General features: G+C 40.8%; 1 protein-coding gene across 3 annotated transcripts in view; it reads right to left on the bottom strand.

Moving 5' to 3' along the window:
* Nucleotides 1–16,748, bottom strand: part of mphosph8 (M-phase phosphoprotein 8) — a 35,779-nt gene that overhangs the window by 5,141 nt on the left and 13,890 nt on the right. For 2 of the 3 annotated variants that reach the window (XR_013505129.1, XR_013505130.1), the window contains exons 7-10: nucleotides 16,633–16,721; nucleotides 12,051–14,487; nucleotides 9,957–11,830; nucleotides 8,163–9,892 (exon numbers count right to left, since the gene is read on the bottom strand). Coding sequence is in view for 1 of the 3 variants with exons in the window: in XM_071927375.2 (XP_071783476.2) it covers nucleotides 934–1,058; nucleotides 1,574–1,725; nucleotides 2,073–2,227; nucleotides 2,857–2,943; nucleotides 3,884–4,024; nucleotides 16,633–16,721 (749 nt within the window). In the remaining 2 variants the exon portion in view is untranslated. Of the gene's footprint in view, nucleotides 1–933; nucleotides 1,059–1,573; nucleotides 1,726–2,072; nucleotides 2,228–2,856; nucleotides 2,944–3,883; nucleotides 4,025–8,162; nucleotides 9,893–9,956; nucleotides 11,831–12,050; nucleotides 14,488–16,632; nucleotides 16,722–16,748 lie in introns of those variants that run through there. The other variant, XM_071927375.2, reaches the window with a different exon arrangement.

Here is a 16,748-nt window from a genome sequence, read left to right as displayed (position 1 = left end):
GGAAAGATATGACCTTAATATTTAAAAAACAAAGATGATTACCTCCTCGAAAATGTCAATATTTTGTAAGATAGTTAACGATTCATTAATAATTAATGAATAATAATGAATAATTTACTTTCAGCTTTCATTTTGTCATTGGACCCGTCTTGTTTTTAACTTCTATCGGGGGAAAGTTGACCGAGCACCAGGGAATAATCTGCCAAATATCTCATATGAATCTTTGTTTAAAAGTAAGATGAAAGCTCACCTAATCATGCAATATCTTCTCAAATAATCTACATACTTTTCCCCTGTTTTCTGTTGCTATCATTATTAGTCATACTATTACACTTTTATATAGCCTTGTATTGAACTATATTGTGTTTTAGATATTGTGTTTAAATTTATTATGATGGTTTTAATGTTCCCACCAGTATAACCACAGTCTTCTTCTGCGGGACGTCCTGCCTGAGCAACTTAGAAAGTCACTTCTTGAAATGTACTTTTATGAAACTTACTTTTATGCAATTGTTTTTTGATCATTCCCACTTTTAATCTTGTGTTTCATATGTTTTCTTTTATTTTACATATGTGTTTTTCTTTTAATGATTTGTTTGCGCGTCTTATTTTTTATCTCCTCATTCTGTATTTTGCTATTCATGTTTCTTTATTTCTTCTTCTAAAGCACTTAGTAAACTCTGCTTTTAGATTAGTACTTCATAAATAAAGTGTATTAGTAGTAGTAGTAGCAGAGCTTACTAAGTGCTTTACAAGAAGGAAGACAAAACAAAAATGACTACTGCTGCTGCAGCTCTACTTCCCCTGGACAGACTTTCCCGGCCGATCCAGGGATTCAAACCGAGCAGCTTCCAGACCGGTGGGATATTTTTCAAACGGTGGCTACTTCGTTTTGAAACCCTTCATGTTTGGTGATTTTGTGAAAGAACCAACCAGGAAGATGGGGAGCTGGAACTTGTCGTTGAGCACCACAGCGTGAACGCTGCAGGGGCCACAGAGCCGTGCTGTGATCTCACTCAGGAAGTTAGCGTGGAAGATGAAGAGGAGGATGCCCGAGCCTGGGGGTGGGGGGGGTGGGGGGGGGAGTAAGGAAGTAACAAGGGGTAAAGCTTTGTTATTTTCATGGAGGTTCATTGGAGAATTCGCTATGTGCAAATAATGTCTATATACACAGTAACTGGGCAAGAAACAGAGAGCAGCCGAGTCAGCTTGTTGTGGTGTGGCTGTAGATCCATTCAGTAACGTTCTCAGTAAAAGTGAATAGTGTGATAAGGTGGATTTGGTTACTGTGACACAGTAAACTGTCTTGTCTTTAGCCCTAGTCTCTACTCCAAAACACTCTGAGTTGTAGCTTGAGAAGAGTCAGCTCAGTTAACCTGAACAAACTGTTAGCTAGCTAACTAGCCAGCAAACACACTGATGTTAATGTGAACATGCTAACGCTAGCTGCTACTACAGTAGATACATTAGCTAGTGTGCTAATCAGATGTGTTCTCAGCCACTGACACCCAAGAGCTGAGGAGAGTCTGTGTGTGTGTGTATGTGTGTGTGTGTGTGTGTGTGTGTGCGTTACCCTCTGGCTGTATCTGGGACTTGTAGGTGAACTCCATGGAGAAGTCGGGTCCCTCACAGAGCCGGTGGCAGGCCAGAGGGAAGACGGGCTCCAGCAGGACCAGGCGGGACTCGAAGTACGCCCGGATGGTGTCCTCCGCCACGCTGGACAGCCTGACAGAGAGAGAGAACGACCGTTTGAATGAGTGTGTGAGCAAGAAATCTGCCATGGATAGATAGACAAGACCACACACACACACCTAAAAATAGACACATTGAGAGGAAATGAACTCTGATTCAATGGATCCAAGTGCATCCAGTGAATATCAGTCTGTCAATGCTGTAATGCAGTGATGAGATGCTTCATTCCTTTTGTTTTGAGTTTTGTCAAAATCCAAGATGTCGCATGTGACTCTCGGGCGGAGACCGATCCACAGTCGATCATCATGGAGGACAAAAAAGGAGGGAATAGATCAGGGAGGACAAATCTTTCTTTTTACTGTCACCCCTCCAGCACTCACGTGTTGGTGTGGTCCTTGATGAGGTCGTACACCGTCGGGTTGCTGCTGACCTTGGCGAAGTACTCGGCCGTGTTCTTGTGTTTGGACAGGATGTTGCAGTCGCCGCCGTACTCCAGCAGGAGGCGCACCACGTCGGCGTTCCCCCTCTTACAGGCCTGCACACCATGGAAAAGTCTCAAAACGGTAACATCACTCTCTAGGCTTGGGCCGATATTCGATACAGAATATTGCAATTTCTGGAAAATATTGGGATATTCTGTATCGAATATCAGAATTATTAAACCCTTTACAGTGTTTTATTTTGTGTCTTGAGGTCCATTCAAAGCTGTGTGTGTGGTGTCATGCACCAAAAAGAAATACATGATTACTTTATTTCTAAAATGGGATATATACATTTTGGAGCATTGTTGCAAAAGAGCATGTGTGTTCAGCCAACTTCACCTGGATAAATTAAAGTTTAAAAAATGGTTTAAGGGATTTTTTGGATTCTTTCTTGGGGCATTGAATGAAGGACTTACACCAACCACAACACTATTATTTCAGGGTATTTTTTTTTTACTTTTATTGATTTGTGTACTGCCCTTCTCAATGCTTATTATTTCTTTTTTAACACCCTGATCCTTACATTCCTATCTACTGTTTGTTTATAATGTTGGTGATTTGGGGAAAGCTCACTGGCTGTAAATCACGCTGGATTAGAGCGCCAGCTAAATGCCTAAAATGTAAATGTACTTTTCCCATCGCTTCACGTCTCTCTTCATGTTTATATTATTTAAATCCGTACCTTCATCAGCGCCGTCTCCCCGCTGAGCGTCTGAGCGTTGACGTAGGATCCCGCCTCCAGCAGGATCGCCACAGTTGTCAAGAAATTCTGACAGAGGATGAAAATAAAAAACATAGGAGGTGGTGAGCGTTTGCATTTGAGTCGGTCTGTCTACGGAGGTGCTTTGCCAACCTCATGGTAGAGCTGCACTGTTGTGGCTAAAATAATAAAAGCCGATTATTTTGCTAGATACTATAATTATGAATGGTAGGTTTGATGATTTCAGGAACAAAATGATCCACATTTACAGCACTTTAGACATAAAGTGTTTTCATCTACAGTGGGCAAATGAAATAAGATGTACGATTATTAATTGCAGATACACTGCAAAAAATGACAAGCTGTCCAATGATTTTAACTTGTTTCCAGACCTATCAAGCTTATTTCATGATATTTTCAGTCAAATGATCTCACTGCACTGGCAGATAATCTTGCTGGTTTCAATTAAAGTCGCTTGATTCATGCCAATATGACTTCTTTGAAGAAATCACCATAAAACGACGAAGAAAATCTTGAAACAAGAAACTTTCTCCAAGACATTTAAATGTCCAGAAACAAGTTACATTCTCCTGGAAAAAAGTAAAAAATAAAGTAAGTAAGATAAAGTAAGTGAAATAAACTTGATAAGTCTGGAAGTTTGTCAGTTTTTTCATATTTATACACAAATAACTGCAGCCCAGTGTTATGGTCTAAAACTGCATGCAAATAATTCTATGGTACACACACAGTTTTCACTACGTTTGCCCTTTTTACCGCTCACTGATTCCTAAAACTCAAAGAACAAACTGTTCCCAGGGGAGGGAAGTAGCTTTGTTGATCATTTACAGTTCATCCTACAACTCGGCGTCCAATATCACTATTCTACCACACATCTTGGTTTTTATAATGGGACCTCGAAAAGGTGCTGAGTTACCTAAACTTACCAGCCACACCTAAATGTCCCCCTAACACTTGTGTTGTGTCTGGAGCTCATCCCCCGTCCTGTTACCTTCTCAGCGGCGTGCATCAGGGCCGTGGTGCCGTTCTTCTGCCGTCCGTTCACCCTCACTCCCTTCTTTATCAGCAGCCTGAGGATGTCGTCCTGCCCCCCCGCTGCTGCCAGCATGCTCAGGGACATCCCACTGGAGTCCTGAGGGCAAACACACACACACACACACACACACACACACACACACACACACACAGAGCGACAGTGTTACAGCTACAGCAGGGGACAAATGAACAGCTTTTCACTGAGCTGCTGTGGATTGGCGATTCGCTTGTGAACTCCCATTACCTTTACTTCCTGGAAAACAGTGTATCTTTAATGGTGACCTCATGCTGAACCAGGAGGCGTAAATAAAAATTCAAACCAAATAAATACACACAGGGGTTACAGACCGACACAGGCTGATAATGTATAATACTGTATATACTGTTCATTTGTTATTTTAATGTGAAAAAATTGCATATTGTAGCTTTAAGAGTATTTGTTGCGTTGCTTTACTGTATTGAACTGCAACAGCGATGCCCTCTGCACTATAACACCGTATTAAAGGTTCTGATTTCCATTTTCACAGAGTGATGACTCACTGCTGCAGATTCATTTCAAAGGCATCGGACTATTAATGGTTATCTGCAGGCAAAAATTTTGGCCCGGCACAATTTATATGGCTTCAGCTAAACCAATTTAAATTGAATTGGAAACTGAATGTATTCTGCTTAAACCATTTTGAGACGGAGTTTGATGTATTTATGTGGGAGTATGTGAGTGTCTGTGAGGCAGCGAGGAGAGATGGAGGAAAATGGAGTATGCTGAGGAGTTTACAATTTGTCATACGGATATTTAGTGTTGTTTACAGTTTTTATTGCTTGACTAAAAACAACCTGACACAAAAAAAGATTTACGCTGCCATCTGCAGGATTATTACTGATAGCATGGTTACCAGTGCAGTGTATGCAGCTTGTATACAGCATATTACAAAAAAGGCCTAAGGAACAGTCCTTGCACATTCATTTTTTGTAAATATATTGTATTTGTTAGTAGAAGTAATGAACTATTTTAGCATTTTGTTGGCAACCAATCTATTAAGTGCAAAGGATTTAACAGTGGCCTTGAGTGCATAAGTGGCTGCTTTCTGATCGCAGATTGAACCCACACCAATAAGATATTTAAGTCCCCTAATGTGTCTGCCAGATGACACACACTGATATAGTTGATACATACCAACACCTGACCTCTTTTACCCTCAGCAGGCATTACATTACGTTATACAGTATATATGTGCTGGCATGCTAAAGCCTGGTAAATTAAACTGGTAACCATGACCTTATATCATCCAACAAGTATTGGTGTGTGACAAGTGCTACATGGGGGAAATTATAAATGTAACCTGCGGCGTAATTTCCAGCCACGTTAACCCGGAATTACATTTTTAAGTTTTAAGCACAGCAGGAAAGTACCAACTGTGTAAAAAACACAGTGTGACTAACAGCATGCAAACCAAAGGCTCATGATAAATGGAAATGATAATAATGCAGGTTAAAAACCAAGTGCACCCGCCTTCTTCCACCTGTAGGAGTGAATAAAACTCACGTATGAAACAACTCATTGTCTTCTGAATCTTCCTCCATCTCCTCCTCCTCAAAAGCTCCACTGTCAAGTCAATGGTTGTATAAGAAGACCAGGGCAGACAGTTTGTTGACGTGTGGTTTGATTGGACCATATTATGTGGAAAAAATGCCACGATTGGCCAAAATTTCAAGTGCTCTGTTGAGGGGGGGGGGGAATACGGTTATTTTGCAAAATTGCAAGTTCTCACAAATTGGTTGAATTTGAATGAATTAGACCATTTACATTCACACTACCATTCAAAAGTTTGGACACCTGACTGAATGTTCTATGTTTTTCATTCTCTTAAAGCCACTTTGATCTAAAGGCTTCTGCTTAAATGCTTGAAATGTGTTTCTTAGACAAATATAAATAGTGAAGTTGATTCTATGTATGAATTTCTTTCCAAAGCCTTTGCCTTTCCATCAAGGCAAAGGGCGGCTACTTTAAAGAATCTGAAATATAAGATAGTTTTGATTTGTTTAACACTTTTTTGGTCTCTGCATAATTCCATTTGTGTTATTTCATAGTTTTGATGTCTTCACTGTTATTCTAAAATGTGGAAAATAGTAAAAATAAAGAAAAATGTGGTGTGTCCAAACATTTGACTAGTACTGTAGCTGTAACATTACTGTATGTATCAACAGCCATGTCTGTTTCAAATGCATCTTATTTTCCAACCCAGTTCTTATATATGTAGACATTATTTGTGCATGGCTAGTTGATCTTTCTTGTGCTAATGCACTGTTCGCTTGGTGTGTCAACAAGTCCAAGTCACACAAACTAAGAAACACTGCTGTTGATGGCAGTAAAGGTAATATTTCTTAAAGGAATAGTCTACTCACCCCCATGCCAGTAGAAAATCAGCTTTCTCCAAAACAACTGAAGTTGCTGGTGAACTGTCTTCAGAGTTCAAAAAAAAACGGAAAATAACCATAAAATGGCTCCATGCAGCTCTGGATACAAAATCTTGCGCTTTTATTTTGAAGGCTACAGGGCCAAACCGGAAGTCTTGTTTCTGGTAATTCGAGCTAGTCTTACCTATTGGGCCGGGGGGCGGCAAACTTGACATTTTTTGAAAACAGCTAGAGTGGCGATTTCAGCTAAATAATGGTGTAAATGTCGGTCTTTTCAAGTCACTTTGGGATCTTTTGACTTCAAGAGACTTGGATTATGCTGTGAGAGCTGCATGGAGCCATTTTATGGTTATTTTCCGTTATTTTTTGAACGCTGAAGACAGGTCTCCTGCAACTTCAGTTCTTTTGGAGAACGCTGCAATGTACGTCTTCCGGGGATCTCCAGGACTGTTGTATGGACTAACAAACTTTACCCGATTTTCTACTGACATGGGGGTGAGTAGATAAAGAGTGAATTTTCATTTTTGGGGGAACTATTCCTCTAAGACTTACATACTGTATTGCAATTTAATTCAAATGTTTGTATGTTTGTGGGATTAGGATTAAACTAGTGCAGTGCCCGTTCACAAAAAAAAAACACACAATAGGAGTAGGCTATCAGTCGCTTGCTTTGAGCCCCGCTGCTGCACAGAGCGCTGTTTGCTTGTTTATTCAAAGTTTATTAATATTGAACATGTTGCATGTCCAATCCGACACTGCACGTCCTTGGGTCCCCAGCAATACACCCGCCAAGTGTGAAGTAGATCGGACGAACGGTTCTCAAGATATGCGAAGGACACACAGACAGAGATTCCTTGCTTTATAGTACGACTAGTGCAGTGCCTGTTCAAAACGTGCCTGTCCGGAACGGGCCGATTGCTGCTTGCAGCTTTCTCGAGAACCGCTCGTGCCCGTACCGCTTGTGCCCATAGTGCAGCTTTCTCGAGAACCGCGCGTGCCCGTACCGCTTGAGCCCCGCTGCGGCACAGAGCGCTGTCCGCTTGTTTATTCAAAGTTTAGTAATACTGAACGTGTCGCGTGTCCAAATTGCACCAAATCCGACACTGCACGTCCTTGGGTCCCCAGCAATACACCCGCCAAGTGTGAAGTCGATCGGAAGAACAGTTCTCGAGATATGCGAAGGACACACACACACACTCACTCACAGACAGAGATTCCTCGCTTTATAGTTAGATGAGATGCAAAGTTAAACCTTCAACTATGCAAAATAGACCAACACATACCCACCCACTATTGATGTGCGGGTCAGGTTTTTTTCAACCCACGACCGTCCAATTCGATACACACACACACATATCCGAACCTGCTCAACCCATTTTCATACACGTGAAAACAACAACCCGAAACCGATCCGCAACCCAAAAAAAAAAAAAAAGATTCAGGAGGCCAGGTAATTTTCCAAAGACTCGTGTAACTAAGGTAGCCTAATACTTAATGCTGCACTGTGCAGTGTGCGCAGAATATAATGTATGGATGGCAGGATAAACCAGCTGGAGATTGGAGAAGTTTATTCCGTTAATTAAATTTAAAAATGTATTGAAATGTAGTCTATAATTACATTGTGTGTGTACTGTGTGTGTAGCCCATTTGACCCGCACCCGCCCAACCTGTCCTCAATATCATCTTCAGTCGACCCTAACCCGTCCCACCCGCAGATAGACCTGCGGGACCCGCGGGTTTCGGATTGACCCGTCCATCACTACCACCCACCCACAGCTCAACAGTGTTTGAGATGTCTGTCTCATAAAAAGCTTTAAAAGTTTAAGCCAAGAAGCATTTTATTGTCCAAGCAGAAGTTATAGGTTCCATACAATATATGATGAGAAGCATTAACTGAAGGCAACATGATTACAACAGGATGAAGAACGACACACACTGTGTGCTTATACAAGAGCAATGAAAATAAGCTATCTACTATACAGAAAAAAAATCTGTACTTTGCAACACCCAACAGCAATGATGAATTGAATTGAATGATCATATATTATTTGTAAACCTTGAACAAATTATTTTTCCTCGCACAACTGCTTCAGGAACATTATCCTGCCTACTGTACATACTGTAACACAGAGATAAAAGGAGAGGTTCAGTTGTGACACCAACAAAACTAGGCTACACAAGGAAATGCTGCGGACCTGGGCTGTGCTGTGTGACAATGCCATTTATTAGTAACAAATGCCGCTATTAGGCCAGTAATTGGTAATAAAAAAGGTGACAAGGAGTCCCCTTTGGTAGTGTACGTGCTGATTAAATACAACATGAATCCTGAAATAAAAACAAAAAAATCAAGACTACTCTCCATATTTGAAGTTAATATAAAAGGTGATGAAACTAAGTATATTCTTCATTTGGCTTACATCTTGTCCCCAGGGAAGGAAATTAACCTTTTCATCCGCCGGCCAACAGTGACTGGTAGATTCTAAAATTCACCAACCACTTGCACCATTTCACCAGCCAGAAAGACAGTTGAGGTGATTGATGTTTTTATCTAAAACCATTGTAGCTTTTTTAATCTCATCAGCAAAAAAATTATATAAAATCTTCTGTTTTTAATCATTGTATTTACTACATTTTTTAAATTATCATTCCACTTCTATGATATACTGCCAAAACAGAAAAAACTCCTGGAAATGAGGGTTTACCTGCCAAGGTGGCTGGTAGAGTTGACGACCAAAACAGCGGCTGACAAAATTTACTCGAAGCTGGCTGGTGGTTACCCTGCTTGTCACGTGAAATCAACATTTAAAAAAACAAGTGGTAAATGGTCAACAAAATAAGGCAACCTAATTTAGCGACTATGCAGGCCCTTTCGCAATTGAATGGCACTAATTATGTTGTGGGCGTCACCAACATCCAGATGATTAAAGTTAAAAACAAAGTAATAAAAATGAGACCAGTGTTGCGTATTTTCCCCCAAAGAGAATAGTACAGAAAATTACAATAAATGGCTTAGATCTTCTAAACAGTTGCTGTATAGTGATACAAAAATAAAACCAAACTTTTTTGCAGCTCGTTACTACACATGAAAAACATTAAAATGAGGAATTTGAACAGTTATCAACAAGATCCTCAAAGAAAAAGCAATTTTTTAATGTTTCAGTGAGAGGTATAACACATGGAGCTCCTAATTCTCTAACATCAGCCAAGAACGTATGCCATTACTGCTGCAGACTATTAGGGGCCATCTACAATGTAGGCTACTGGCTAAAGCAGGAATATAGTACACTTGGGCCAGACATTTAGGAATCAAGGAAAGCAGTCTACTACAACTATCATTTTGGAGGGAGTGGCTGCAAGGGTTTGCTGGTCTGTATTTTTTCCATTTGTGTTTTGATAGTCAAAATACATAAAAATGCTACACAAACAGTATAGGCAGAATTCCACAAAGTTTTTGACACAGCTAGACAGGTGTCCAATTAGTGAATGAGAGAACAGTAGAAATTCCTCTGAAAATGTACAGCCAATGGGGGCACCTTTGCTCAGTACAGTGCTGGAAACACGTTTTCATCCACTGGCCACAGTGGCTAGGGCGTCCAAAACAATTCAGCAGCCACTTTGACCTGCCAATATGTGCTTTAGATTGTGAAAGCCTAGTTGGATACCTGCCACAGTGGCTGGTAGAGAGCACAATCCTTACCAGCCATAGACACAATTAACTAGCAGTTGGCTGGTTGCAATTCCCACCCTGGCAAAATGAGGTTTAAGTTTACTACATAATCACAAATCTAGATCAGAACCCTTCCTAGAAAGTATCTGCCATGATTTAACAAATTGACTGTTACATAAATGCAATCTAACCATATTTAACATAAATATCTAACTGCCTTTTTTCTGAGCCAAACGAACGTCCTTGGTTCCACCCATTTTGTTTTGTGTATATTCATGCAACAGTACACCAATAGCTTGGTCCAATGGACTTCAGTTCTGATTCCTTCAGGACCTTTACAAATGTGTGACTTACAGAACGACAGAGCAGTCCTCAAGACCTCAAGCCAAGGATCCATATGGCTGTCCAGATGGGAAGGTTCATTGATATATTTCACAATTCACATCTGCTGAATTTGTAAGCCCCATACATTTCAAGGTTTCCGCAGCTTCCTCTGACTTTTTGCCAGCCAATGAGTGTTTCCTACCATGTTCATGAAAAGTATTTACAGAGACAGATAAACAGGAGCGTCCCACTCGGTGCTTGAATTGTTAATCTCTGGATCCTGTCCTCCACTGCGTTTGGGTGTGAGTGCATTGCCTTTCCTTTTCATTGACTGAATGGTATTGTGCACATAGTATTTGACTTCCCTCCATGTCCTGCTCCTTAAGGCCGGTTCGGCGGCTAGACATGCATCACATTCCTTTTTGCCCGGTACTTTCACCAGTTTACAAAAGTCTCCAAGCTGGCGCCTCACGGCTGCCTGTTCCTCCTCACTCCACAACCTCTTGGTTCTCTTTTGAGTCTTTGCAGAAGAAGCAACTTGTTCTCCTGCAGGGGACATGGGTGTACTTGTCTGTACCACCTGTGCTCTGTCCGGAACCATGGGTGCATGGATTGTCGGGACAACCTGCGCAGTTGTAGAGGCCCTGGGTGGGCTTGTGGGGTATGCTGGTGTACTTGAATGGTTCAGAGGTGTGAATGAAGAAACCATAGGCCTACTTCTATCATTTAGTGGAGTGAATGTAGGGATCATTGGTGTACTTGGAGCATTCAATGGCGTGAATGTAGGAACCATTGGTGTACTTGGAGCATTCAGTGGGCTAAAAGTAGGAACCATTGGTGTACTTGTAGTGTTCTGTGGTGTATATGCAGAAGGAAGTGGCGTACTTGTAGTGTTCTGTGGCGTATACACAGGAGGAATTGGTGTACTTCTAGTGCTCTGCGTTGTGTATGCTGGAGGCATTGGTGTACTTGTAGGATTCTGTGTTGTAAATGTGGGAACTACTGGTGTATCAGTAGCATTCAATGGTGTAAAAGTAGAAATCATTGTACTAGTAGAACCCATGGGTGCATACCCTGAGACCATTGAAGTCATATCTTGGGGGAATGGTGTAGCTACAGGAGTTGTTGCTGAATTTTCCCTCAAGTCTGTTGGCTGTACTGTTGTCATACTACAAACAGCGGCGTCGTTATCTGCCAACTCTTTCTTTATGGTTTCAACTCCTTCCTTTGGACTGTTTGACTCCAAGGGATTGACGCTCCCATCAGATTTGCACTGGTAATATTTCTTTCTTATTGTCTGCAGTGTGTTGTGTACATAACTTTTGACATCTGTCCAAGACCTGCCAACCAAATCTGGTTCAGCAGCTATGCATGCGTTGCATTCCTTTTTACCTGGGACCTTCATTATTTTGATAAAGTCACCTAAGTAACGCTTCACTGCAGCCTGTTCCTTCTCACTCCATGCTTTTTTCTTTGAAGTGGTCTTTGTGACTGTTCCTAAAAAGATGGATAATGTAGAGAAAAGAAATCAGTAAGGTACAAAAAAAATTGATTGAAAAACGTTTAAAATCTTCATGCAATTGAGCAGCATCTCAATATAGTCATAAAGAAAAACTATTAAACTACTTTGAAAGCACCAGATATTTGCCATCCAACCTTTGTAATAAAAGAACAACATGAAAGTGAAAGGCTCGATAATAAAGCAAATGGTACTCACCCGCTCCTGCAGTGCTTGGAGGATTTGAACCCAGTGTTCGATCCATCTGGAGCAGTTGTTTGCTCACTTCCTCCAACTGTGATGGGTTTTCTGAGAGTGTGTAGCACTCCTGGCTGCTCCGTCCCACCAGCTTGGCCACTTGGTCCAATTCGCATTCACTGAGGCTCATTAGCTGCCAGTAGCTGGCAATTTGCTCTCTTAATGATGAGGACAGAAGCGCGTCTTGGTTTTTAATTCCACATTCATTTGCAGCCCTTCTGAAACAGTCCAATCCTCTGATGAAGGATGGGCCTTCAGTTCGTGCAAAGAGATAAGGGTTATCTTTTGACACACCAGCTAGCTCTCGATTTTCAATGAGTAAATCAATTGACAGCACCATCCTTTCAGTTAGCAGAACCAGCATGTTCCTACCATACTGACCTTCTAGTTCCAACCTGGTGAAATTGTCACCAAGGTCCAGCTCCAATTTTGTGCTTTTCATTATTTGATCTGCTGATGGCATAAATGTTCTCCTACTCTTTCTGCTACTGTAAGTTTGCAAAAGCATTCTACCAATATTTCCTACCCTTCCTCTGTTGAAGAGACACACCTCTGCAAGAGTGGCCTCGCTGAGCTTTTTCCATGTTGACAAACTTGGACTTTGTTTTAGTTCCTTCTTTGCGTCGTCTCCTTCCTTCTTGATAAATTTGTGTAGTTTTATCAAATCGTCTGTCAGAGTTGATTTGTCTATTTCCAGTTTCTTGACCTCTTGTTTGTGGGCAGCAGATATGAGAGCTTTGCGCGAAAAACTCTCATTCCATTTTGTATCAAGAAGTTGTATGAACTTTTTCACTTGGCCCTCAGTTTCACTGTCCTCGGTCATGCGACTCTCCCCAAAAGCTATTTCTGCAGCTCGTTTCAAAGAGTAACCAATCTTTGAGACAAGGGAAACCGTTTTAAACTTACTGGAGCTTGGGTCAAAACCACTAACTTTCTTGGCCCCTTCAACAGCCAATTCAAATCTGGATGGTAGACATATTTCATGCAAATATTGCACACTACTGTCAAGCTCATTCACAGCGAGCACAAATCTACCCAGTTCCCTCATTTTTTGTGCAATGTAAGCAAACTGAGACTTGTCATGGTCATGCTTAGCAGACAGCGCATTGCCATATTTGCAAATAAGGGGGTCATTTCTGACATGCCTCGAGATATCATCTTGATGCATGATGTGGATGATTTCCTCGCAGCCTCCTGTTAAGAACTCTGACATTGGAAGCAATCGAGAGGCGGCACTATGGACTCTGCCTTTTCTTGTTCTTTCAGAGGATTTTTGGTCTCCCTTTCTTGCCTTACATGACCGCTCATGTCTCCATAAATCAGTTTTGCGGTAAAAAGCAAAGCAGTGCTGACAAGGCAGGTAGTCGCGAACAGATAAGCTAGGATTTTTTACCTGTTTCTTTGTCACAATTTCCCCCTCCCCACTTTTGAGAACTTGGCAGTTGTGTTCATAATCTCCTTTATTGCGAATTTGATCAAGCAAGGTCTGCCTGATTTTGGAGCCTTTGGGAAAGTGTACTGCATGGGCAACATCTGTTTCATCTGAATGTTTCCTTTCTAAATGCTTTGCAAGTTGGGTGAAAGCCATTTTGCAATACAAGCAGAAGTGCTTTTTGCATGACTCTTGTTTTTCGTCATCCACTGCACTAGATGGTGGAACAAGCACTTTCTTACTGGTCCTTGAACTTGATCGTGTTGGTTGTTTCCTCTCCCCGGTTTTCTTGTGGCGGCCTGACTGGGTTTTTGCAGTCTCCTTTGAATCCAGCTCTGATGGGTTACCTGTGGTGCAACCATCAGATGGAACATGATCTGCACCATTTGAGTGACCTGCCACCATGTCCTCTGCCTCATCATTTGAGTCTTTCCCTTCCTCAATGAAACTCTGTTCATCGACCATGCGCTTCTGTTCCACATCTGATCTCCTGTCTTCACTGGGAGGACTCTTCTCTTCCCCTGTCAGCATCATTTCTGCATTGCTGCTTGAACTCTCATGTTCAATATTCAAACTCGTTTCACTTGATAAACCAACTTTTGTGCCACCTGGTGTCCCGCCTTCCTCTCCTGGACTTTCCTGCTTGGTACTGAAACTAGTTGAATTGCTGTGTGTTTCTGCGCTAGTGTTTCTGTGCTCCTTTACGCTCCTCCCACTTTTTGGAATATTTTCATGCTCCCTCAGTGTCACCTGCTCAGTGTTTGTACTGGCAAGACCCTTTGGCATTTTCTCGCCATCTCTTGGACCATCCAAATCTTGCAGCATATTCTCTTTCACTCTCAGAGTACCCTCTTCCTCTCTTGTACTGTCAAGGTTGAGAGTCAACCTAAGACCATCACTCTCTCTTCTCTCTTCAATCAAGCTCTTCTCTCCTTCAAACGATCTCTTCTCCTCAATAGCACACGCCTGTAAGAGAACAAGTATATGTAAGACTCACAACCAAATCTGACCCCATTAATTATTTGATTGTGTAAATTTAATAAAGATAGACCCGTTTGAAAAAATGGGGTTAAAAAAAAACACTAAAACTTGGTTGGAAATTTCAGTAAAGTTTTACTCCAAATCATGGTCAAAAAAGTCAAGTGAAATTATTTAGTATTGCCCTTTGAAAATAATCTGCGCATCATTCAATTTTGGTGTAATGCATCAGCACCTTGGCAATGCCCCATCAAGATCCAAGCTCATTCAAACAGAACTCAATCCAATGGCCACACATCACCCTTTAACCGAACATTGGTGTGAAAAAAAACCCTGAGACCTCTCAACTCTTCAGTACAAAAACCACATGTGACCCATTCAAGAAATAGTTAATGGCTTTATTGGATCAAGCAGCGACTACAACGTTTTGACATTGTAAATGTCTGACCAAGAATATTTAGTCATGGGATGTTGGATGAAATGCTGCATGGAGACGGGGAAAGTACAGAACAGAATATGCATTGAAACTAGACCTACATTCATGACTTGCCTATCAAAACAGATAATTCCACTTTTGATGTCCTCATATACAAAAGACGTTTGGTTAGAGTAAGGGTGTTTTCACAGTCAAATTTATAAAACTGGTGATTTAACACAAAAACTCTTCAATCTGGCTGAGGAAACATGTAAGTCCAGGACCAGGCCAGGTACAGAATCATAACAAGAGAACACTTGATAAATGGTGATCAGCCATTCACATAAATACAATAAGCTTCCTGATCAGACATCATCTATGCTTTCAAATTCTTGCTGATAAGATTAAGTGAAATAGGGTAAAAAAAAAAAAAAACGTAAATCCTGCGGACATGATTACCAGCAAATGCCAACAGGCTGCTCATGTTCTGCTATGATGATGAGGATGATGATGCAACACATGTTCTGAAAGCATATATGTACCTGCATCAAAGGGTTCATCTTGTCCAATCACTTCATGTGTTCATTGCCTTCTTGCACTTGCTTGTTCACTGCAAGAAAAGACCACACCACAGTCTCTAACGTACACACTTCCATGTCAAACAAATAATTGATAACATTCAGTCAAAGTTAGCCCAATGCGTAATTACACATATATTAATTTATTATACTTTGTGTATTGAACTTTAAAACATCAGGAGATAGTCTTTGTGAGATACTGAAGTTATGTACTGTATAAATTATATTTTCATGCATAACTATTATTTTCTCATATAACATGCTAAGAAATTAACATTTTAAACCTACCAGTTACCACTTAAGTATTTCTGCTACATAATCTAGAATCAAGTAATGGCTGCACTTAAACTAAATAGCTAATAACAATATTAACAACATTTCAAAATTAATAAAACTGCAAGATCTGATTGTAATTGTAATTATATTTCCAGAAAACAATTAAACAATTAAACATCTGAAGCCACACTCTTACCTTTGTTTGCTGCAAAAGGAATGCTGCTTTGGAGTCCTGAAAAATGTCTTGAGGCTCTGAATTATTAGTAGGCATAAAGCAGTAAAGTCTGTAGGTGTAGATCTTGAAGTGACAAGATTCCTTGGTGCTCGGTTTTGAAATCCTCTTGCTCGTTCTATTATCTGCAGGTACTATAAGGCTAACTATTTAAGATCTTTTGCCTATATTGTAACAATAATAATAACAAACTACATGCATTTGTTGGATGTTTAAATATCCCAAACGATTCAAGAGTACCAAAGTGCATGCGTTTTTAGTGCGGAAGCCCCGGCCGAGCAGGTATTCAACCTTATTAGTGTCTTATTCGACCAATACAGCAACGGAAGTTATGCTGGTCATCCACAAAATGCGCATTTTTCATACCATAACTGCACAATCACTCACACACATACACACTAGGGGCCACCAAGGTGCAAGCTATATAACTTGTAAAATGTGCTTTTGTCTTGAATGTGAAATCCTCAGAGGCCTTGAGATACATCTAAAAGAATTGATCAGCTTTTACTTGTTTGATAGCAAAGAGCAAAATACAACATGTAGGCTGCTCAGATGATTAAAAAAAAAAAGAGGGTGTGGATGATGTGGGCGGTTATAAATCAAAAAAATATTGTGAGGGGGATGTAACTCACCTCTTGATCCAGATTGTAGTCCTCTTTGGAATTGAGTGCCAGTTTTACAGACATGTAATCTCCACTCTTCACTGCGTCACGCAACTCACCTGAGAAGGAAAAGGTAGAACCAAAGG

The sequence above is a fragment of the Centroberyx gerrardi genome, chromosome 10, assembly GCF_048128805.1.
Source record: "Centroberyx gerrardi isolate f3 chromosome 10, fCenGer3.hap1.cur.20231027, whole genome shotgun sequence".
NCBI lineage: Eukaryota > Metazoa > Chordata > Actinopteri > Beryciformes > Berycidae > Centroberyx > Centroberyx gerrardi.
Note: the sequence above shows the minus strand (reverse complement) of the source record. Positions and strands in the feature narration are given on the sequence as shown.